This window comes from Diceros bicornis, chromosome 28 (assembly GCF_020826845.1).
Source record: "Diceros bicornis minor isolate mBicDic1 chromosome 28, mDicBic1.mat.cur, whole genome shotgun sequence".
In the NCBI taxonomy this organism is placed as follows: domain Eukaryota; kingdom Metazoa; phylum Chordata; class Mammalia; order Perissodactyla; family Rhinocerotidae; genus Diceros; species Diceros bicornis.
The window spans coordinates 32,130,214-32,153,116 of NC_080767.1; the positions used below are offsets into that span (position 1 = coordinate 32,130,214).

The following is a 22,903-nucleotide window of genomic DNA, read 5'->3' on the forward strand; positions in this document are numbered from 1 at the left end:
AGCCATGCCGCATTTTCTCCACAAGGGGGCAATCACAATCCATGCCAGCCACGGCCAGGGAGCTATTCCTCAGTATTCCCACCGTCCTATTGCGCAGAGCAAAAGTTAAACCAACACTGAACTTCAGGATTTCTCTCTTCCAAATTGTGCATGACCAAGAATCTCCCAAGACACACCCACCTCCACCTACTCTCTGTCTCCCATAGCTTTCTGGGCAAGATCTGCGGACTGCTCGGTAGGCTAGTTCTAGGACCGCACAGCAGTCTCAAGCAACACCATACCGTAAACCAGGGAATCCGGGAAGAGCTGAAGCATGTCACAGCCTGGGGGAGGCCACAGCTTGACATTTCGGAATCATTTCTTCCTTTTGGCTCCTTTTCTGGCTAGGACCTGCCATCTCCCTTAACTTCTTTCATCAAGAATTTTTCTGAGTAGGGCAGACGTGAGGAACTTTCCTCTCTTCACCCAACGGTCCCTGGGGCAATATTTTTGATTTCCCTAACAACCCTAGATCTTTTCAAGGCATCACAGGAAACTGCGTATAGCTGCTGAGTTGTCTGGGCAGAGACCAAGGGCTGTGTGCTTGGGGACAAAGGGAAGCACTGCATCCCTCTGGTGCAAGCAGTACTACCTTCTCCAGATGGTTCTGGAGTCGGGGCTGTGTGCAGCTGTAAGCCTCCCCCACTCAGGCGGCTCAGCCTCTGGCCACTGCGCATGCACCTGCTTCATCATTTACCTCCTCTATCCAACATCTAACCAGCAAGTGACTCTAAGCCAGCTCCTATGCTAGAGACCAGGCGTAACACCCAGCACCTGCCCTGAGGAGCTCTGGGCCTGAGGGGAGGCAGAGACGCAAAGCCATAACACAATAAATGCTACCGCACAGGGGAGCAAAGGTGCTGGTAGGGGTGGGGCAACAGGGAGGGACAGTCGTGTGTATAAATCTGGGCTCTAGGGACCTCGAGCCCCAGGCCTAGGAAGGTGGTGGCCCTCATTAAATGGGTCATCTCCTTGACCACGTTCCTAACTCTCTCCTGCTGACCCTACATCTTCAGCATAAGGAAAGGCCTGGAACCTTCTTCTGAGCCTGTCCAAGTACCCTTTGGGTGTCACCACTCAAAACCCAGCCCAGGTGCCCAGCTCCCTGGCCTCTCGGGCCTCCCTGTGGTGTGACAACTGCTAGCAGAAGCGGACACTGAAGATCAAGCCCTGCTCCTCACTGACCTCTTTGTGAAACACCTGCTGGGGGCCCCAGGGAAGCTTTTCAAAGGCCAGGCTGCAGCGTGGGCTCCATAAAGCACTGGCCCCGCTGGGTTCTCGCAGACGGAGGGGAGGGGAGTAATGGGGTACTCACTGCTCAGGGCTCGAGACGGATGTTCTCCGGCCTTCTACTGTGATGTTGCTCTTCGGTCTCTTAACAACATGTGGACGGGGAGGGCGCACCTAGAATGGGCACAGGGGAAAATCCCCAAGAAGGAGTGAGTTGGAAAAGCCATACAGGAACATTCTGAAGATTCAGATGAGTGGCCCCAAAACAAATGTTGAGAGATTTTCATGGTACATGCTCAAAGTCCTTGCTTCTCATGGAAACATCACCAATGAATTTGCAGTAGACACATGAACCGGAATTGTGTGGCCTACTCCGATGGGAAAGGTTCTCCCACAGAGCTTGGCTTCCTCAGCTGCAAGTAGGGGCTAATTCCCCCTGCCTCCTCGCAGGGCTGCCGCGAGGGTTCAATGAGGCACTGTCTACACAGGACCTGGAACAAAGAGGCCCTCATTAATGCTAAGTCCTGCTCACCCTCTTCTGGAACCCAGAAACTGGTTTGGTAGAACAAAAAGGTTTCACTCACTTTGTTTTTAGGGTACACATGCTCATTTTGTTCTTTTTACAACTGAATTACTAGATGCTTATTTTCCTCTCTAAATGGGAGGGGGAAGAAAGCAAATAATAGCATTAGGGAGCGCCAATCACAACCTCCTTTCTGCTGCCCAGGGTGTCCCTGTGCAGTCCTCCTGAGTGGATGCCGTACACCCCATGTGGCTGCGCTCTCACTGCACAGACCCCGCTCGAGGGTCGGCGGTGGGCGTATTTGACAGTGAAGTGTATAGTTTCCTAATCCATAACTGGGCTGCAGCAACAGGATAGATTTTTTTCTGATCTGCCACCTCTGAAAGCCAAGACGAGGGCCCATAGAAAAAAGATACCCTCTTTCCCACCAGCACCGGTGACTGGAGTTAGGCTGAGAATTTCTAGATGCTCTTAGAAGGATACTCATTTGGTCCAATCAACATTACATGGCTTTAAATTTGGCACCATCATCTCTGAACATTTCCAATGCCAGAGAGGGACTGGAGAGAGCTGAGCTAACAAAGTCTATCTGTGAATTTCATTGCCAATAAAAACGACTGAGTATCCCAGGGCAGGGGGGCATGCTCCCTCTCTGCAGATGAGGGACCAAGATAGGAAATGGCAGAATTGCTGAGGTTCGCGGACAAGACAGGGGAGGAGAGCATCCACTTGCTCCTTTTTCTGCCCACCTCCCCCTGTACATCCCACCCCCAACAATTTGTGGGCGACACAGCACAGCGGCTTAGGAACACAGATTACAGAAGTTGGCTGCACAGAAGACAAGTCTTTAAAGAGTCTCATCAAGGCTTCAGGTCTTGGCACATCTGATCTAACCAAAGTTTCTCCTGTGGAGTGGCCAGTCTGATCTCAGCCTTGTTTGGCAAACCAGAGATGTGGTAAAAGCCAAACGCGTTCCACCAAACTTGCTGTCGTCTTCCATGGGGTTACCGCGAAGGTCCAATGAGACGGCGCAGGGAAAGTGCCAGCACGGGGTCTGGCACACAGTGGGGGCTCAATAAATGCTCACCCTGCTTCTCTGTGACCTTATCAATAACAAAAGGAAGATGAAGGTGGGAGTGTCTCTGAATTAGAAGATGCGAGTTATGATGACCTTACCCTGGCCCAGCATCCTGCTCAGTGCCTGGTATTACAGTGGTCGCTCAGCAAGATTTTGAGAAAGAAATGAATGTTGCTGCTTCGAATCTCAGAAGTGCATAATGATGTTGCTATTATTATCACTGTTATTAGAACAGTGCCTGCCACAAAGCACACATCCAGTCACCATTTGTGAATACACGAATGAGTACATTCCCACCCATTCTAACTCTGAACTGGTTTCCCCGACCACAGTCAGACTCCTCTCGCAGCTGGTAAACAGGATCACCTGGTTGGAATGCCCCCCAGATTTTCACCACAAAGGCGGGAGCGCAGTTGGGGCTGCGCAGCACTTCTGCCCTGGCCCAGGGCTCGTGGGGTAGGGGCTTCAGGAAAGGTCAGACATTAAGGCCTGTCAGCCTGTCCTGCACACGGCTGCTCCTTGCCACAATAAAGGCCGGTTAGGAATGCGAACTTGTGGCTGAAATGGGGGGATTAAGTTTGTGGCAACTTCAACGGAACTTGCAACGTGGTGAAACATGGGGAAAAAGAACAACAGAGCTAATTAGACGAGCTGAGCTGTCAGAGCGCCGCTGAATGGCTCAGCGCCAACAAACAAAAGGAATGGGCTGGCAATCAGCGGGATCGATGGAGAAGACTGCTTCATTAGGGATGATAAAACAGACAGAGCAGAGAGAGGGGGCGGGGGGGGGGGCAGGGAGGCAGCGAGGGTGGGGGAGGGAGAGGAAGCACAACAGACCTGGAGACAGTCACCCGCACAGCTGTATACAGACACACCCAGAGTCACACACACCTGACTCTGTGGACAAAGCCAGACACAAAATTACACTCACAAACAACCACCCAGAGACACGCACAGAGGCCTCAAGACGCCGACACACACACAGTCTCACAAATACATACTCACAGAGGCACGCACAGGAGGCAAAGGCCGTGCACGAATCCCTCTCTCTCTCTCTCTCTCACACACACACACACACACACACACACAGCCTCAGATGTGCAGCTAGAGCCACAACAAGGCACAGACACGCAGAGACAAAATGGTTTAATTAAGCCCGAATCACAAGACAATGCAGACAACTGGCCCGTCATATTTCAGCGATCACATCCGTCTTTCTGGGGGTGCTTAGGAAGGGTGGTGGCTGCGGATGAGGGGAGAAACCACAGGCACACAACAACAGCCACCGGCCCCACCAGTGTTAGGATCCCAGCAGCGCCAGGGGAGAAAATGCTAAACAGAGATTTTGAGCTCTGTTCAACGGGGACTTGAGGGGAAAGTTGGGAAACCAGCCAATTCCCCACTGGATTTAAAACCTGAGAAATCTAAGTCGGCAGGGTTAAATGTGTATTGAATACAAAAGACCAAGTACATTTGATTTTAATGGTGAGCAAGAAATAATAAATACAGAGCTTATAAAGTGCTTCCCATGCAGCCCACCACAGCCTGCCTCCCCCTGCCCACCCCGCCCCACTCCCCTTAGTCCACCAGACACTGGCAAGGCTTTCTTCTGTTCCTTCCTTTTTCTTCTTTTTAAAAAGAAAATCTAAATCCTCTGGTAACATCTGAACTCCAGCCACAGGTGCCAGGCTACAATACTCCTTCCAGAAAGGCTGAATGGCGAGCCCCCATGCTCCCGCCACCCTTGGCCAACGGCCGCTCTTCTGTCGAGAACATTTGCAGCTAAGTAACCTGGCAAAGCCTGGATGGGGGCCAGTGGCTCCTGACATGGGAGCTTGTCCCATCATCCTCTTTGAGGCCTGTGAGGGGTTCCATACCCCATGTCTCTCAGGTTCACCCCTAGTACGCGCGGGGCCCGTTGGAAGTGCTTGCACGAGTGTACTTGGAGTGAACAGACCCTGAGGCGTGGGGGACCACAGGCCAAGGAAACACAAACCTTCTAGGACTCCCAAATTAGGCCCATAGTGACCTGGCTTGGCAGAAGGTGTTTGGGCTGGCAGAAGTGGGGTATATGTGCCCACTTCATGCCAGAGACTGTGCTAGGCACTATACATCTATGACCTTATTACCCTCACCAGGTAGGTGTTGCCAAAACCATTTGACAGATGATGAAACCAAGGCTCAGAGAAGGTAAGCGTCTTGTCCAAGGTCCCACAGCCAGGAATTAGCCAAGCTGTGATTCAAGCCAGGGCAGGCCTCTCTAACTTCCAAGCCCAGGAGAACTGGTTCTGCTAGGCACCCTGCCTCTTCAGTGCGCCATAACCCAAGGGCGGCCCTGAGTGCTGGGCTAGTCGCCTCCTGCACCAGTGCAGCGGCAGGGGCTGCTGCTACTTTGGCGTCTCCCAGGCCAACGTCTGCCTTCCCAAGTCCTCAGTTGCAGGGGATGTGGCTCCCCGCCCCCCATCTGCACAAGTTCCCACACTGGTGAGACAACAGGGAGTCCATGGAGCTGTCTCCAATACCTGAGTTTTTCCAAAGGGAGCAATCTGGCCCCAGATCATGTTTTCCAAGAGATTCCCTGCCTGCCTTGGATCTTAGGTCTCTGCAGAGAATTCTGAGAGCCGCCCACTGGGTGCCTTTGGCTTAAGGAGAGGCTGCTTGGTGAAGAGCAAGGAGAGGCAGTGCAGAGAGGCAGGCCTGGGCTTAGGAGGCCAGCTTGGCCTCTTATCTCCGTGGTCTCGGCGGCAAACTGGGGACACAGCATCTGCCTCCTCTGGCTGTTATAAGGACAAATGAGAACATAATATACAAGTGCCCAGCACAGTCCTAGGCGCATAGAAAGTGCTCGATAAGTGTTAATTCTCTTCACCTCTGTATCCCTGACAGGATCTAATCCTGCCCTAGAGATTCCATAGGAAGCCCTGGCAGCTGCTGATTAATTATTTTTTTTTTCAACTGAAGGCTCTGCCCCAGTACTTGGTACTAAGACGGACTCCATGGAAATGGAGATGGAGGGTCCAGGGAGCTTGGGATGCTGGAAAGACCTTGGAGTCTAGAGTCTGGTGACCCCACATGCAGTTGAGGGACTTGGGATAAGTTACTGAGCATCAGTTTTCTCATCTCTAAAATGGGTGGAGATGATGCCTACTTCACAGAGTTACTATGAGGCTCAAGGGGATGATGTGCCTAAGAATGATCTGCTGACTATAAAAATCCTAGGCAAATGATGGTTATTAAGAAACTGGGTCATTCCTTAGAAGTTGGAAGGTTTAAAAACCTGTTAAGAAGAATAAGAACAGCTACTGTGTGCCAGGTGCTCTATAATGTTGCCCACGTGCCTCTACAGAAACCCTCCGCGATGAGGGTAGATGAGACAGTCGTGAGGCTCAGGGAGCTTCAGGACTTGTGCAAAGTCACACAACTTTGGTGTTCAAGCCCAACTCTGTCCATTCCCCAAATCCATGTAATCACTCTACCGAAACCCTCACTAGATCACTTAAGGATTGACCCAGAAGGGGCTTCCTGTCCCCCAAAGCAGTTTCTTTTTGCTGTTTGTGCCTTCCTTCCAATGACGGTGAGCAGAGACATTGCAGCCCCTAGACAGCTGTGCTGATCAGCGTTTGGGCTAATCACGGTTTGACTGGGGTACGGAATGGGTCCGTCACACGTGGCTGGAACTACAGACTCACGACTGCCATAGGGGGAGGCATCTAAATCCTCCCAACCTCCACCCCAGCCTCTAACTCCCACACGTGGTGGGCAGGGAAGGGAAAGAGTGCCACAGAACTTTCTAACATCCACACACAGAGCAGCCACCCAATCGATGCTGAGTGTGTGCATCGAGGATTAAAATCAGACACGGTTCAGGCTGGCGATCTGCACCCCTTGGCCGCCACACCTTTCACAGGGTGGATCTGGACAGTGCATTGGACAGGGCAGGAGGGGGTTAGGATATGAGTCGCAGCCGGGTGGGAACCTGACCCCTTGTGCTTGGCTGCAGGAGCTGTGGCTGCTTGGAACAAGAGACAGAGAAACTCTTCTCTTGGTCAACAGCCCTCACCAAATGGTCCTGACAAGTTTCCCAGTTTAAAGGAACCTGCTCAAGTTGTGATGTCTCAGCACGACCAGTCTGAGCTTACAAGGAAAACAACTTCACCGATGTTGAACACAGGACCCACACACCTGATGTTTTCCCATGGCATTTCTCTTTAAGAAACATGGATGTGTCTCTGTCCCTTGCCCACCCCGTTCCCAGGTGGTGGTGGGTTTATCACATCTCCTCCTGCTTTTCTGCCCTTCCTTGGCACCTCTCACTGGGAGAGGAGGAGTCCCAGTCTCCCTCTGAGCCTGCTCATATTTTCTGGGCATAGCCTCCGCCCTCAGGAGGGGACATCAGATGCATTTCCAAACCAAGATCTGGTGGGAACGAGGCCCCTGCTGCCCAACTTTTGCTTCCTGTGTGAGGAAGAGGTGGTTGGAGCAGGGCTTTAAAGCTCATCGGCCCAAACTGGGGGATTTGCTCAAATGATGCACACACAGCAAACACACCACACAGTGGCCCCGGCTACCTACATCTCTGACTGTACGTCGCAGAACTGACTCAGAAAAAGGGGAAAGAAGCCCAGAAAATGCAAGTTCGGGTTCATGCCACGCAGAGAGGGAAGCTGAAAAAACCCAATTCCCGGTTTTCTTTTGCAAGGCAGTTGAGTTCAAACTCCCGAGGTTTAGTCAGGCAGGGAGGACGCTCAGGCAGTGTTAGGTGGGGAGGGCGGAACCACTGGCTACTCACGGGCCTGGAGCGCTGTATCTTGGGAGGCGCCGGGCGGGTGGGACGGAGTCTTTGTGGCTGCATTAAAGTGAAACTTAAAACATCAGTACACACGGAGAAGGTTCGATGCATTTCCACACACAGCTCGAGAGCAAGCAGCCAGTCACCCAAGCCAGACCTGAGGGCTGTCCTCGACGCCTCCCTCACGCCCACGGACAACTGTCACCGGGTCTTGCACATTCCCTTTCTGAGGGCTGCCCCTCTGCTAATTTTTTCGTTCTAGCCTTGCCTCTGGCCTGGATCACTGTAATCATCTCTCAACAGAGCCCCTGCCTGGACCTCTTCCAGCCATTCTCCACACAGGTCAAGGGGATCTTCTAAAATGCAATGTGACCCTGCCACACCCCAGCTGCAAGACCTCTGCTGTCCCCTCTGCCCCCTCCTTGATTACATGTTGAAATGAAAATATTTTGGCTATTTGGGTTAAATATATCATTAAAATTAATTTCATCTGTTTCTTCGTACTTTTTTAATGCAGTTACTAAAACATTGAGAATTCCATGCGTCTCTCATGTGTGGCTCCCGTTATGTTTCTCTTGGACAGTGCTTCCGAGCTTTACTTGGTTGGAGGGATCCTTCATGTATCAAACCTCCCATACAACTCATTCTCTGAACCCGGCTCCTGGAGGGTAGGGGCCGTGTCTTGGCATCCCTGGATCCCTGGTACCCAGCACAGGGCCTGTCAGAGTGGTCTGAGGGGAAAGTTGGTGGAGAGACTCAGTGGAGAACTGGGATCCCTCATGGCACATTGAGAGCACGTCTGGATGGAAATACACTGCAGCTTCCAAATCCTATGCCATTAGCTGGGAGTGTGGGCCAACCTATGCTTGGTGCCCCTTCTTCAGGTGGAGGCTATCTGAGGGGTGGGGATGCCACCCAATGAGACGAGCATGGCCGCCCACCGAGCCCTGTTTTTTCCCCTGCATGGCTTATGGGAAACGTGTGGGGCAAAGGGGAACGGAGTCCCCCAGCTCACACTGCTCATTAGGAGGTAAGTGAAAGGACAGGGAGGGGAGTCCCTCCACGGGTGCATAGGCTGCTGCCCCATCAGACGCCCCACTCTCACACACATCCCCTCTTTCCCCACGACCTCTCTGCTTCCCTCATGCTCGGCCATTCTACTTTCGGGTGACCGCCTTCTCCAGCCCCACAGCCCTCACTGCTTATCACTTCTGACCTGGGCCCTTTCCATCCCTGCCAGCTGGGGTGGCAGTGTGGTAGAGCACTCAGGAGGCAGCCTCTGGGGTCAGAAGGTCTCGGACTGAACCCCAGCCCCACACTCACTCTCTGGGTTCCTATGGGCCTGCGATTTAACCATCCGAGCCTTACTTTCCTTATCTGTAGATGCAGGTAACAGCACTACCCGCCCGAGGGAGCTGTTAGGAAGATTCAAAATGATGGTCTCCTAGATCTTCGCACGGTGCTGCCAGGAGACATTAGCAACGATCACCATTAGCAGGTTTCTCTGCCTCCAGCCTCTCCCCCTCCCAATCCATCTTCAACACTTGTTCCAGAGTGGACTCAAAAAAATACATGCCCAATCACGTCACTTGCCAGCTTAAATCATCTCTGTGGAAGGCCAGCATCCCCTAAGGTGTCTTCTGAGAAACACCATCCTGGGAGATGTGTTGCACGAAGGGAAAAAAGGCAGTTCCCCAGCCAGACAAGTCTGCGAAGTGCTGTCTGCTGTCTGGCTCCTCTTGGAGGTTCACAGTGCTGGGGAGCACAGTAAAGGCCGCCACGGCTCGCAATAAAAACCCCACCCTAGGGCCGGCCCCGTGGCTTAGCGGTTAAGTGCGAGCGCTCCACTACTGGCGGCCTTGGGTTCGGATCCTGCGCGCGCACCGACGCACCGCTTCTCTGGCCATGCTGAGGCGGCGTCCCACATACAGCAACTAGAAGGATGTGCAACTATGACATACAACTATCTACTGGGGCTTTGGGGAAAAAAAAAGGAGGAGGATTGGCAATAGATGTTAGTTCAGAGCCAGTCTTCCTCAGCAAAAAGAGGAGGATTAGCATGGACGTTAGCTCAGGGCTGATCTTCCTCACACACACACACACACACACACACAAAAACCCCACCCTAAACAAGCAAAACCCTATTAACTCTGCTTTTCTCACAAGTCCTGTTTCTCAAATGTATTTGAACACAGACTCACTTTCCCCATAAGACCCTGGGAAATGCCACTTGTTTGTTCAAAGCTCTCCAGATTCTGGGACCTCTCAACACACCTCTGCAGTCTCATCTCTGGCACACCCCCGCCCCTGCTGGCTCCCCCAGCCCTGCTCGCCCACTTGCTCTCCCTGAAAGCCTCACGCGTTCCTGCGCCTCCATGCTGGGCCCTTCGCCTGAAGTACGCTTCCATTTCCTTGTGTCTCACTCTCGGTGCCTTTCATTCATCGTTTGCTGCCTGGCTCAAGCACCGCCTCCCCCAGGAGGCCCTCCCTGCCCTTCCCTGAGCAGTGTGGGTCAGGTGCTCTGCCCCCACCTTGTATTCACAGCACACAGGCTGTCTCATTTCTCTATTTCTCCTGGGGTCTCGTGTGGTACCAGGTACACAGCAGATGCTCAGCAAATGATTTTCGGCTGAAACTTCCCAGCACGTGTTGAAACTCAACAAATGTTCGTTCTCCAGATTCTGTAATTAATTTATTCTCCTTCGATTGTCATCAGAAGTGCTGGTTCTTTTGCAATTGAATTTGTAAGTGGTGGTAGGAAAGCAGCCTCTTGACCACACTGACCCTAGAAGCTAGCAGAGTAAACCAGGGGGGTTGTAAGATACCAAGAGAGGGTAACGTGGTACAAACGTCCTGAGTGAGACCACGAGGGCCCCACTGCAGGGATGTGGGTGTACTCTAGCACTGCCTGCAGGGCCAGGTGCATGGTGGACACAGGCTCTGCTTCCTGGGGGAAGAGGAGTGGGGCTGCTAGGCCCTGGTGGTTGCAGTTTCCCAGCATGCTGGAGTGGGAGGACAGCTAGGGATGCAGGTTGGGGAGAGCTGAGTACTCGGGACAATTAGAACAGGCCACAGGGGGTGAGTGATGGTGATTTGGGCAGGAAGAGGGGGTGAAGAGAGAAGCCAGGAAAGGATGAACACAACACACCATTTTCCAGAACGTGGCCCCAGTGCTCAGGAAGCTGAATCTGGGACTAATTGAATGTGGGGACTACGACAGTGTGAGGTGGGGCTCGAGGAGACTGCAGAGCTGGCCAGGGCTCAGTGAGAGCCGTTTAAGTCACTTACAGGGGCCAGGAGCCTCCTCATCCCCAACACTCCCTAAGGGCAGAGACCTGCTCTCATTCTCCGCACCCCCAGCCCACAGACGCATGAGCTTGTTCATCTCTTCCCCCAGCCTTAGTGGCAGGGACACTCGTCCTTCCATGGACAAGGAAAGACTAGAGAGAGGTAAAGTGATCCACTCAAGGCCCCCAGCTGGCGATGGGGAGCACTGGGAGCAGACCTCAGGCCTCTTGACTGCGAATCCAGTGCTCTTCCCACCGCTGGAGGAGGAGGAAGAGACAAAACCAGAAGAGCCTTAAGGCAGAAGGAACAGAGAGGTCCCAGCACCTCTGCGCAGAAATCACATTATATGTGATCCTCCACTCCCTGGCTACACTGACTGCTGTTTCTTAAGTGAGTTCAAAAAGGCTGGGCCTTTGGCAATCTTTTGCTAAGAAGAGTTCCCTTCAACAGTTCATCTGGAACTTCCTGAGCTGGGCTGTGGCAGGAGGGATGGTAGGGCTGGAGGTTTCGACGACCAACATAAGCACCTGCCTTCCTGAAGGTCATGTCCAGTTGGGGAAGCAGATTCTCTCTCAAAGAGTGTGTATTTATGAAACAACTGCTTGGGGTCAAGTCCTGGGAATTCAGGGGAATAAGACACAGTCCTTGTCCAGAAGGAATGTATGGTCTATTGGGATTTGACCTACATCACAGAAGACCTTTCTTAGACTACAAAGAGTGTTTGGGCTAAAGCCCCAAGAAATACACTTTGTGTTAGAAAGACTTGGGTTCACGGCTTGGCTCTGCCATTTTCTAGCTGAGTTCAATGTTGGCTCTGCCACTTGGGTGAGTTACTTAATTTCAGTCTCAGGCAACTCTTCTGTAAAACGGAAATAACTCCCAAGTCACAGCACTGGTGTGAGGACGCTACGAGAGTGCGATCACAGCTCTGGTGGAGGCTCTGGTCCGGCAGCCTGAAGATGAAATGGGACCACCCAATCCTGTCCTCCTGGTGGACCCACAAGTCCTCCCAGAAAAGTCCTGTGGACGTGAGGACCTTGGTTTTCCAAGACAGTGTGCTGCCAGCAAGACACTGTTGAAGGAGCCTGGATTTTAATAAAAATCTCTTCCATTTATGACACGTTTTCCTTTCAAAGCATTTCCACTTCTCTTATTTCCTTTGAGCCTTACATCCCATGGTGAGGCAAATTAGAGGAGGATTATTTTCTTGCTATACAGGAAACATGAGGCCCAGAGAGGTTAAGGGACTAGTATGAGGTCACACAGCTAGTAGCAGGAACTAAAATAAGTATTCTTAGTCCATTGTGTTAACCTTGTCAACTCAAATTTCCAAAGTCATCTGGAATCCTTTCTGATATGTTTTTTCTAATCCTTGTCCCTTCTGAAGTTGGAATCTGTTGTTAAAGATCTGTGTCTTAGAGAAAAGGCCGGCAAGAGAATGACCTCTTTCCCCTCCTTCCTTATTTGAGCATCTCTTTCCAGTGCTTTCCAAAGAAGCCACGTGATTCATTTTTTCATTCAGTTAACCAATAGTGGGGTATAATCTGTACAGGCACAGGGATACGTCACTGAACAAGCCATGGTCCTGCCTTCAAACGGCTCCCACTCTGATGGAGGGGGTTATAACGCAGGGAGACAGAGGAGGACCGAGGTCTAGGGAGGTACCAAGGAGGGGCTCTTCTACCAGATGGGAGTGGTAAGAATTCAGGTCCGTGGTAAAGGGGAACCACAGAGGTCCAACAAGACTAGAGTGAGGGTGAATATGAGGACAGGGCAGGCTGTGACTTTGGAGGGGATGGCGGGGGTCACATAACATAGGGCCTTGAATGTCAGGCTAAGAAGTGTGGATTTTCTCCTGAGCACAGTGGGAGGGATTTAGGCAGGGAGGGACATAGCAGAAGCCTTGGTGGAGAAGACGGATGGGAAGAGGATGGGTGGGTTTCTAAGGACAGACACTCCTCTCCAGCCACAGGGGCCTGCCCAGGCCTCCATGTTGTCAGCTCACTACCCTGGGGCCTCGTGATTGCTGGGAGATGTGAACACAAGAGGGTAAGCCCGAAAGTGTGATTGACACGGAGGTCCCAGAGAAGACAGGAACTCTTTGGCCTTTGCCGGTCTCAGCCTGGCCCTTGGCGTTTACATCTGTCAGCCCTGGGGGCCAGGTGAGTATGCTCATTGGATGTGAACCCACATTTCCGAGGACAGCATCTGATTTGCAGTTAATTTGTTGATGCAGCAAAGCACATTGTTTCCAAAAGGTCAGGAGGGGAAGCCGTGCTGGAATATCAACTTAATTACCTGGGCGGCATGGATGAACAGGTGCCCTGCACGGGGCTGCAAGGTGGAAAATGCTCCAATGCCAGGTGCTGACTTGGGGCAGAGAACACACTGTGTGCATGGGGGCTGGGGGGGACTGGGGGGCTGCAGAGGGCTGGTGGTGGGGGGCAGCTTGCACGATGGGCAGAGCCAAAGCACCTGCCTGCCTGCTGTATTCCTGGCACCTAACCAGCTCACTTGCTAGCCCAGGGAATCCTCATGCGGGGAACAAGCGTTGTTACCCCATTTCACAGATGAGGAGAGGCAAAGATTTGCCCACGTCACACAGAGCAATGGATGACAGGCCTTCAGAAGAGGGTCAAAGAGCTCGTCTCAAGTTAATTGTGGGCTGGGGCAGGGATCCTGTGATGTATGTGGGAGGGGGCTGGCTGTTTAGGAACCAATACATGGATTTACTCAGTCCCCATGGAGGGCACACCTTAGATTATTCCTTCACCATCCCTTGGAGGTCAGAATCAGCATTCCTATGTCACTGCTGGGAAGGTAGGGTCAGGGAGAGGGGAAAAGGCGCTACCTAAGGCCATACAGAAGGTGAAATGGCGGAGTCAGTGGGGAGATAGGCCAGACCCCACTAGGGACCGTGGTGTGGGGGAGGAGGTGAAAGAACAGACGCCGGAGGCCACAGGAACCAAGCAGTTCTGCTGACGGCCAAGGGCCGTGCGTGCAAAGCTTGAGGTGGGGAGGCAACCTGCCTGGGGAGGCAGCCAGGGCCCCCGCAGCTCCCTTTTCCGAGAGTCGGAGAAGGCGGGTGTGCTTGATGGCAGCTGGAGGCATGAGAGAGCCGGCCTCCGAGGCCGGCCCAGGGAGGTCTCAGATCCTTGCGTCTGAATGGTGTTCTGAAGTGTCCCTTTCCCATCAGAATCCTGTCTAGCCCACATGGAGGAGGCCCTGGCGTCCCCGAAGAGGAGGCTGGATTTATGCTAGGGACTTCTCTGTCCCGGAGATGTGCCCAACCAGATATGCTGCCAGGAATAGAGAAGGTGCAAGAAAAAATTCACAATTAAACTCTGTCGCTGTTTAACGAGGAAAGAGTTCACCTGGTTAATTTTCCTGGCTAGTAGCCACATCAATGCTCTGACCTGTGCATGAAACGGCCCTAGCTGGGAGAGGAAGACAAAGCTTTCTGTGGCTTTACAAAGGGCCTCTGGGCTGAGAGCAAGGCTCCTCTACTCCTCGGGACTGGAAAGCTGCTATTATGCAAGGTATGGAAATAAAAGAGGGCTTCTTTTGATATGTCTCCAAAAAGGAGTGTATTGAAGCTATATTTGTGCAGAGTGTCTCCTTTGAAACGCCCAACCAGCTCTCTCGGGCACAGCTCTCGCCTGTCCCCCTACTCCTGTCATTATCTCCAATCCTCTTGCCCACCCTCGACCGAGCTGGTCCTGCTTGCTGGGGAGGATCAAATGCTTGCCTCTGCTTCAGAGTTTCAGCAAGGACAGCGGGAGAAGACTGGGCACTGGTGTCCTACAGCACTGGCTCTGTCCAACACCATTGGGCAGGGCCCTGGGACCCCAGGGGGGATTCTGGGATCCTCGGGGCCCTGATGCATCTGCAGAGGTAACTCTAAGCTCCAGGCTATAACCTTGGAGGGATGCTCCTTGCAAGATGCTGCACAGGATGGACTTCCACATCATAGGTGAGGAAGAAGTTTCCATCCTGCCCACAGAGTGACAAAGAGGTGCTCCTTCATGGGAAAGGGAGGCTGCGAGGGGCCCTCATCTTGGAGCACCCTCAATGGGCCAGGTGTTACTCAGAACATCCATCAGTCCTGAAACACCGGATAGAGGCTCTATCATGATCCCCACTCTACAGAGTGAAGGGGAAACTGAAGCCTCTCGCTCAAATTCACACCACATAGTCAGGAGGCCCGGGGGCTGGCGTCTGGTCTCTGGTTGTTGCCGTCCTGAGGCACCGTCTGAGAGGGGGTGGTCAGGACTGAAGGTGGCCCTTGAGAAAGGCCGCAGCACCTGCTGTCAGGTCAGTGGGCCATCATCTCTGGAGAGGGTGTGCTTAGGATTCAGTCGCCTCACCAAGTCACCTTGTGAGGCCGTTCTCTCAGGCTGGGCCCGGGCCCTTTCTTTGCAGGGAGCGAGTGCTGAGCTGAAAGACGTCTCAGCCCGGTCCTGAAGAGCAGCGCATTCTTTCCAATGTTGACAGGAGTAGTATTTTGTAGTGGTGCTGGTTAATTTGTAGTGGCATTTGTGGTTTGAAGCCTTGTCAAGATCCCTGATTACTTCCCGTGCAAGGAGCTCGGCTGATGGGGAAGTTCACATGCTGAACAAAAGCAGCAAGGCAGCTGTGAGGGAAGGCTGCGAGGGGGCCGGGTGACCCCGGCCGCTTTGGGGGACAGAGGCGGGAGAGGGAGGAGGGCCAGCAGTGGGATGGGGGAGGGGAGCCTTTTGTTTTTAGTCAGGTGCAGCTGCTCCGTCTGAATAGGTGGCATCCCATTGGTGGCTGGCGGTGGGGCACCAGATGCGGCCGGTGGCTGGGCAGGGGGCTCTGCTGCCGCGTGCCATTCTCTGCCCAGACAGAAGGAGGAGGCTGTGCTTCACTGTTACCTACACCAGGGTAGCCATCTGGGATGCCATCGAGGGTGCCTGGATGACATTCCCAGGAGGTGGGGGATACGAGGAGGGGCTTCCAGATGTTGGGAGAGATAATACCCCTCTGATACCAGCAGAGGCTACTGTTTTTGGCACTTGCTATGTGCCAGGCCCTGTGCTAGGAGCTCTACATGTAAGGTCTCTAGTGATCTCAACAACCCTGCAGAGAAGGTAGAATCCCCATTTGGCAGATGAAGAAACTGAGGCCACATGGCTCAGTGACTTGCCCAGGCCAGGCCTCACAGCTAACAGGTGGCAGAGCCAGGATCCAAATTCAGGGATGTCTGCCCCGAAGAAGCCCACGCTCCTTCCATCAGACCCGATACATAAACAGCAGAAGGAAGATGCTGAAACTTATCCCCTCGAGTCTGAGGATGCTTTCCTCTGCCCAGGGAGTTCTCCCCTGCTATCCTCTCAGCTTTCTGTCCTTCTAAGTTCTTTCTGACCACACAGAAAGGCTCATCTTTGCAGCTGCCTGCATTTCACCAGGCCCGTGTCCTGACTTGGTGAGAGTTTGCTCATTGTGTTTAAGGGCTAAGGCCAGCTCAGCAAAACCAAGGCTAATTTATCATCTCTGGAATGATGTCCACCCCAAGCAGTACACCACTAGGAAGTTAAAATAAAAATCTTCTCCTGATTTTGCTGTTGTACAGATAGGATCTTATAGCATCCTCTGGAAAGGGAGTCTGGTGATTCTGACAGCACCCCCACCTCCAAGGTCCACCTGCAGCCCGGGGAGCTGGTCGTGTCCTTGTAGAAAGTCCTCGGCAGGCCATTCAAGACCCTGCCCCTGCCCCCACCAGCCTCACGTCCCACTCCACCATAAGCAGCCGCTTTTCTCCAGCCCTACAGAGACCCGACCCTGCCCTGCCCTGCCCCTCACATGCCACTGCCCTTTATAATGCATGTGCTCGTCCTCTGTGCCCTTCCTGCACTTTAACTATCTGTGGATTCTGCTCATCCCTCAAGCCTCTCTTCCTTCCCTGGAAGCTGTCCCTCACTTCCTGGCTCAATAGAGATGGGCCTCTTTCTTCTGTCCCTCCCCTAAAGACGGTAGGCTCCTCTAGGGTGGGGCTGTGTCTAGTTCACATCTGGACCCCAGGCCCTGGGTATAAGGCTTGGCATGTGGTGAGTGCAAAGCAAATGCTTGCCCAAGACTGTGGAACTAGCATCAGATCATCAGTAAGGCCATTGCCCAGCATCTGACTAATCTAGACCAACTAGTCATTGTCCCCTCACTAGAGTTGCTCTGTCCACAATGCTGACAACATTTCTGGCATGCTTCTGATCAGGAAAAACTCCCAACCTAGACGTATCCTGGCCTAGCAGGTTGAGCCCCAGGGCCATCCCAAAAAGCAAGAGATTTTTTGAGTGGAATGCAAGTGGGAAGCAGTAGGAAGCTGAGATGTGAATATCCCAAAATTTCTGTGTGTCTGTTAAAGAAAGACAGTCAGGTTCACTAGACAGAGGGGTTTTTTTCTTCCCTTGGAACAAATGGATGGAGAACCTGGTTTTAAAATTCCTGGACCCTGGAATACATTTCTATCTGTGTCAAAGTCTACCCCTCCACCGCCACAGCAGAGTTTAAAATCCTAGCTAATAGGTTAACAACTGTTTTTCTTCAGCTTCAAATGAAGAATATCAGAAGGCTGGGGGAATATGCAGCTCTCCAATTTGTACGGACTGCACACAGCTCCCTGCAATGTGTGTTTGACAGGACTGACATTTTGTACCGCTGTGAGATGGGAAAACGTGTGACATTTTTATTCATGGTGGCGTACGCCCTTGTAATGATCAGCTCTGGTCGATGTGCTTACCGCAGCAGCCCCAGAGCCCTCGGAGAACAAACAGGAACCCAAGGTGCCAGCAGTTCGACTGCCTTATTAAACACCGCCAGGATCCTAACGAAGACCAACTGCTGGAAAATCTCACTGTCAAATCCTCAAGGACATTGTCAGCGCACAGCTAACTGCATATATTTTTCATTTAAAATACTGAAATCCAGCATTGTGCCATTACAACCGAGGGGAGGGGCACCCACTCCAGCGGCCATTCTGTCAGCTGCTGCTTCGGAGCTCCAGATGCTACGGCCAGATGCCCAGTGGGGTTCAGAGCTCAAAAACAGGCGGCAGAGACAGGAAACTGACTTTCCGAAAACACAGCCCTTCCTTCAGGGTGAAAGGCTGAAAGTTACAAGGCTCTGGTAAGATCACTTGGAAAGTCAACCCACTGGTTCCCTTCGTAAGCCAAAGCGAATCTGAATCTGCATAATTAGAAAATCCATTTCCCCCCAGCCAGCTATCTTCCTGTAGGTACAACCCATTACATCCTGCAACTTGGTGCTAATCAGCCTTCTGCTTAGCGGCAGACCTCAAAACATCTGTAGGAACACACGGCCGCGGTAGGTTTCACACCTTGGCAGAAAAGCTGTGTGTCAGGGTGCCCACCTGCAATCTCACCACTTGCCTCAATTCAGATGCCTCAAGGTCAGCGGGCAGGAGGACCCCCTCCCTTTGGCGGTCATTTCTAATGCCGATGCACACTGATGGACAGAAGCCAATCACTTGGCAGACTCTCGGATCTTTTTGGGGTTATTATGCTAGGTGATTTGGTTATGGCTGCACATACTAACATACTGATATATTTATTTTGTAAATATGTATTATTTATACAGTACCTCTATTTCCATACTCCAGCCCTGATGCACCAAGACACTCTGCTATTTATTTATGGAGTCCTTGGCATAACAGGCCTAACAAGACGCCTGTGTGTGGTTCCTGCAGGTTTGCAACAAACTGTAAGTGGTTGGCTAAACAACTGGATGTTCTCCATCCATCACGAATAGAGGCTTGCATTTTAAGGGGCTGCCCATAAAGGTGGTTTAGCATAATACTGTACATCATCCTTGGCGGAAATGACCTGGGACGCTGAAGAGCTGGCAATCCAGAGAGTAGGAGCCATAACATTCCACACCGTGGAATGGGGGAGACGGGTAGAGTAAGCCATGGTTACCCTGGTTACAGGACCCAGAGAGTGTAAAGAAGGCGACAGTAGACAGCCCTGGGGCAAAAGCAGGACCAAGAGGGTAAAGGTTGCTGTACCCTATTTCCTCCAAGCAGGTCATTCTGTTCCTCAGCAAATCCTTTTGCTCTGGGCCAGAGGGAGGTGTCCATTGGCCCCACACACCCCCAGAGACACTCTCTTCATCATGGGCTGCACCTCAACTCTCATCGGAGCTTGTCGGCTGGAGGAAGAGAAATGCAGCCTGTGTCCAGCCTTGTGCCATTCTAAGGTGAACTTCAATAGCTCCCATGGAGGGCATCCAGTGGACCAGCAAGTTCTGTCTGTTTGGTCTCCTAGATCTCTCTCAAATCTTCCCCTCATCTTCACCCCCATAAGCACTGTCCCAGGTCAGCCTCCCACTAGCTCTTGCTAATGATGTTAGCAGCGTCATTAGCGGTCTCCCTGCCTTGCCTACTTCCACCCCTTCCCACAATGGCCCAGCCTAAGTGTTCCGAGATGCCATTCCCCCAAATATAATCTCTCACTGGCTCCTCGACGCCCACAAGATATGATTCAAGCTCCCCCAAGGCCTGGCCCCTGCCTACCTCTGCAGGTAGCTGGCCCTCACCAGCTGCCTCCTGGCCACTTGCTTCCTCACACTAGCCCTGCTCTTCTCTCAAGAGTCAGACTCTCCCATCCTTTGCAGATGTCATTCTCTTCACCTGGAATGCCCTCCTCCTCTGGCTCCACTGATATACAAGTCATCTTTCAAGACCTATAGACATGCCACCTCCTCTGAGAAGCCTGCCCTGGTTCCCCCAGACATCCTTAGGGGCCCTCGCCAGCCAGTACACCTATGTCCCTTAGCATTTCTCTTTCCATATGGCTTGTAAACTCTCTCTCCCAGACAATGAGTGCCATGAAGGCAGGACACACATCTCATTCCTCTGTGACCCTGAGGCCTTGGGCAGGGCTTGGCATCTGACATGCCTCATTATATGTCGAATAAGTGAAAGGAGGAATTAATGAGGGCACAAAAGAATAACTCAGAGTTCTGCCCAGCAAAAAACTCCAAAGCTCCAGAATTTTTAATTACAAAGATAGAGGGCAGCAGGAGAAGAATAATTCTTAGCTGGTCATAATGGTTTGGGCAATGGAAGGTGTTTGGTAGACAGCCCTGGGGCAAAAGCTTCCCTCTTTCCCTCCCTGTCTCTGTACAGGTGGGCACACCTCGAGGGTCACTGTCTCCAGGCCTTCTGCTGACTGCTTCACTCCACCTGGCCTCTCAAGTCACCATCTTGCCAAGGCTTGACCTGCTGCCCCTCTGGACACATTCCCTGGCAACCTCTCCAGAAAGTATAAACAGGGCTCTACCTAGAAGGGGTTCAGGACTGGTGCATCCCAGGGAGGGCTATTACCATGGGACCATATGGCTGATGGGCAGCAACGCCTCAGAAAGTCACTTTAAATGCTTCCAGCCAATGTTAATCCCCCATCACACTTTGCATTTTAAGTGAGATATAATCAACAATCTCTTGGGAGAAGTTCCTTTTATATATTCTCTTTTTGTACTTTTATTACATTTTAAAATTCTTTGCAGCATAAACGAGATGCGATACAATATTCCAGAAGACATGGGACTAAGCAGACTGATAATAAAACTAGCCAGGCAAAAACAACGACCTAAATTAGGGACACGGTCAGTGCAAGCTCAGATCAAGTGTGCAGGAGGCTGGCATGCGGCCTTTGCTGCCAGGGAGCTGCTGTCACCGTCAACTGTCCCTGGGTCAGGGGAGCTGGGCAGTAAGGCAGAGAAGCCAGGGCTTTGAATCTGAGTCCATCCCACCAGCAAGGGCACCAGGGTAGGGCCTACTCCTGTATCAGCTGGGGAGGACGATGTGAAGAAAGGCAAGCACCTGCTGAGCACACTGCCCGGCCCCCAGCAGGCATTCAGAAGGGCAGCCTCACTGCTGCTCTTACCCCTGTGCTGAGGAATCCGGGGCTCTGTTAGCTTTATTCTGGAGAGAAGGGAAAGCCCCAAACACAGGCAGCAGCCAGAAGCGTTAGCCAGGAGTGAGGGAGAAGCAGAACAAAGTGACCTTGACCTCCGTGGCCATCCTAAGCTACACTGCTGGATTCTAAACACGCCCTAAACCATTGGCAACTACCACCAGATGCCTCAGGATCCAGATGGAACTGAAGAAGAGGGCTTGATGAGAGGGGTAGAGCGAGGGGAGAGTTCTGGCAGGTTCCAGGTTCTGGTATCAGATATACCTGGTTTGGAATTCTTGCTCTGCCACTAACTGTGTGACCTTGGGTAAGTTGTTTAACCTCCCTGAGCATTAGCTTTCTGGTGATAATAATAACTGCATTGATCTTATAAGGTCGTTGAGAAGATTAAGTGAGATGATGCTTTTGGAAGGGCCTGGTTCACACACAGTAGGTCCACATTATAATGAAATGGTTTCATTATAATGAAAACCAACCCAATCCCTCCTTATACTGTCATCTCTTGGTTAGTCCTTGTCATCCCTTCCCTCTGGGCACAGCCAGGTTAATAATTTCCCTAGTCCACAGATGGGCTTAGGGATTGATGGGGGACAATGCACAGGCAGCTCCTGGCACAGCACCCCTGTGGCCACGGGGTGGGGACTCCCTGCACAGCCGCGGACACTGAGCTCAGTCTCCCCGAGGATCTGGCTTGTGAGATATAATTTATTTTCAATATTTTATGTTTTACTTCCTCTTCCCCACTGTGATAAACTCCCCACCTTTGGCACAGAGAATTCTAATCTGAGAAAATGCCTCCTCTGGTCTCGCTGAATCAGATTTCCTGCTCTTGTCCTGCTGGGCTTAATATCTCCCTGGCAGGGAGCTGGATTCCGAGTGGCTCCAGCACAGACCTTAAAAGAAATGCTGTTTTTAGGCTCTGGTCAGTCCTCTGGCAAAGAGGCCCCGCTGTCACACTGCTGAATGTGGACAGACTCGGGGGACGCAGGAGGCCTGCCACTCATGCACGGCAGCACATGCAGGGGTTCTAAAGTGAACACAAGCCCTGCAGAACAACAGCCAACCTTTTTTGGTTTCTCCTGCTCTTCTGAACTACCTGGCTGCTCAAGGGCACAGGGGGCGCAGGGAGCTGCCCTCACCGCTCCCTATGATCACTGCCTTTCGTGTATTCACTCACTCACTCACACTCGGGCATTCCCCACTCACTGGGAAACTACTCTGTGCCAGGCCCGTGAGGGTGCCAAGGTCACAGGTTGAGGCCGACACTGTCCCTGTCCAGGGACAGCATGTCAGGTGGGGGGACAGTGCTGGCCCAGAGCAGGGAGGGGAGGGCTCTGCTGGGAGAAGTCAGGGAGGGCTTGTGGGGGAAGGGGTACTTGAGGTGGGCCTGAAGGGTTGATGGGCTTTTGTCAGGTGGAATAGAAGAGGAAGGACATTCCTGGTAGTGGAGACGGTAGGAGCTCCTTCATCTCTGGGTTCCTCCAGCACCTGGACATGGGTCTGGCCTGGAGTAGATGCCCATGAAGGGCTGTGAATGAATGAATACAAAGTTGTGTGTTGGGGACTACAGAAGAGGAAGGAACTCTGTCCAAGGTGGGGGGCACTTAGCAGAGTCTTGCAAGGTGAGGAAGAATTGGCCAGAAGCAGAGGTTGGTAGGTACCTCCAGCCCAGAAGGCCCAGCTGTGGGCAGGGAGGCTTGGGAGGGGGTGACTTCTGGCTGGGCCCTGAAGGCTGGGGAAGTTCTCCTGATCATCAGGAAGTCTGTGACTGGAGAGGGCATCCTGGAGAGGGACCCACATTCTGGAGGGCCAAAGGCCCTGCCTGTCTCAGTACTTGCTAGTGTTTTCTGATGCCCCTTGTGCCTCACAGGTCACAGGAGGAGGGTGACATGCAGCCCCAGGGATATGAAGGATGTACAGGAGCAGTGGGGCTGATGCCCTGGTGGAACTGGGGTAGGGCAGGTTTGGGGAAGGCCAAGGATGGCCTAAGAGATTGCAGTGAG

General features: G+C 52.4%; 1 protein-coding gene across 4 annotated transcripts in view; it reads right to left on the reverse strand.

Moving 5' to 3' along the window:
- The window catches only part of DENND1A (DENN domain containing 1A), a 502,861-nt gene that overhangs the window by 18,612 nt on the left and 461,346 nt on the right, over positions 1 to 22,903 (reverse strand). For all 4 annotated transcript variants that reach the window (XM_058524001.1, XM_058524002.1, XM_058524003.1 and 1 more), the window contains one exon: positions 1,355 to 1,443. In XM_058524001.1, coding sequence (XP_058379984.1) covers positions 1,355 to 1,443 — 89 coding nt within the window. The remainder of the gene's footprint in view (positions 1 to 1,354; positions 1,444 to 22,903) is intronic.